The following is a 966-nucleotide window of genomic DNA, read 5'->3' as shown; positions in this document are numbered from 1 at the left end:
CCAACCGTGCACTTCCTAACGCACACGCACACACGGGTCCAGACTTCGAGAATGTGGTGGTTCTGTTCCAGGCGGCGTCGCTCTATCACGCCGAGCGGTTGCGTTCCTCGTGCGTCAAGTTCATCCTGCGGTCCTACGACAAGCTGGAGAAGGAGGGAGTGCTCGAACAGCTTAGCGAGGACGTCGTCGAAGAGCTCAACCTTCTCAAGGAGAACATGGACACCGACAAGTACTCGAGCAGCCTCCAGGGTCCCGTCTTGCCCAGAGCTGTTTGAGTCCCGTGTCGACACCACAATTTTTGGCGCGAACCGAAAAAGGCGCGAAAACGAGCAAAGGGAGTGAATCGCGATTCTCGATCTGAGGTGGCGAAGATGAAGGTGAAAACGGTGCTGATAGCGTGGCACGGACGAGAGCCCGTTTACAGCATTGATTTTCATAGCTCGGGTCGCATCGCCACCGGCGGTGCCGATAATTGTGTAAATGTACGTAGCCGCAAAACAATCACTGTTGCAGTCACGCAGATGAATGATGGAAAAATGGCACTCCTGCAGATATGGAAGGTTGCGGCTGCAATGGACGGGGACGTGCAGGTGGAGTTCCAGGCCAACCTCACGCGCCACCAGAAGGCCGTCAACGCCGTCCGCTTCTCTCCCAATGGTCCGTAACCCATTTCGCCTCCTCTCCTTCGCTTTGTGTCCTCCTCGGTCTCACGAAAGTGTTGCTCTCATGTCCAGGAGAGTACCTGGCAACCGCAAGCGACGGTAATCACATACACTCGGCCTCCTTGGCGTTTGGACTCGTCTCAGGTGTGTGGTGTGCGTGCAGACGGTACAGTGATGGTGTGGCAATTTGTGAGCGAGGGAGCAGTGGCGCCCGCATTCGGCGAGGAGACCGAGATCGTGAACAAGGAGACATGGAACGTCGTGCGACTGCTTAGGTATCTCCCGCACACACACACACGTTGTG

The 966-nt window shown here is 56.4% G+C and overlaps 2 protein-coding genes across 2 annotated transcripts in view; both read left to right on the top strand.

The window, feature by feature from the left end:
• ACA1_028300 (BTB/POZ domain containing protein) overlaps positions 1–275 on the top strand; it is a gene marked incomplete at both ends in the record, with an annotated part of 1331 nt that extends 1056 nt beyond the window's left edge. Inside the window, one exon of the mRNA XM_004334481.1 lies at positions 43–275. Within this exon, the coding sequence (XP_004334529.1) occupies positions 43–275 (233 nt within the window). The remainder of the gene's footprint in view (positions 1–42) is intronic.
• Positions 276–371: 96 nt separating this feature from the next.
• Positions 372–966, top strand: part of ACA1_028190 (chromatin assembly factor 1, subunit B, putative) — a gene marked incomplete at both ends in the record, with an annotated part of 2233 nt that continues 1638 nt past the window's right edge. Inside the window, 3 exons of the mRNA XM_004334480.1 lie at positions 372–482; positions 552–657; positions 826–937. Coding sequence (XP_004334528.1) covers positions 372–482; positions 552–657; positions 826–937 — 329 coding nt within the window. The remainder of the gene's footprint in view (positions 483–551; positions 658–825; positions 938–966) is intronic.

This window comes from Acanthamoeba castellanii (assembly GCF_000313135.1).
Source record: "Acanthamoeba castellanii str. Neff unplaced genomic scaffold scf7180000084472, whole genome shotgun sequence".
In the NCBI taxonomy this organism is placed as follows: Eukaryota; Discosea; order Longamoebia; family Acanthamoebidae; genus Acanthamoeba; species Acanthamoeba castellanii.
Note: the sequence above shows the minus strand (reverse complement) of the source record. Positions and strands in the feature narration are given on the sequence as shown.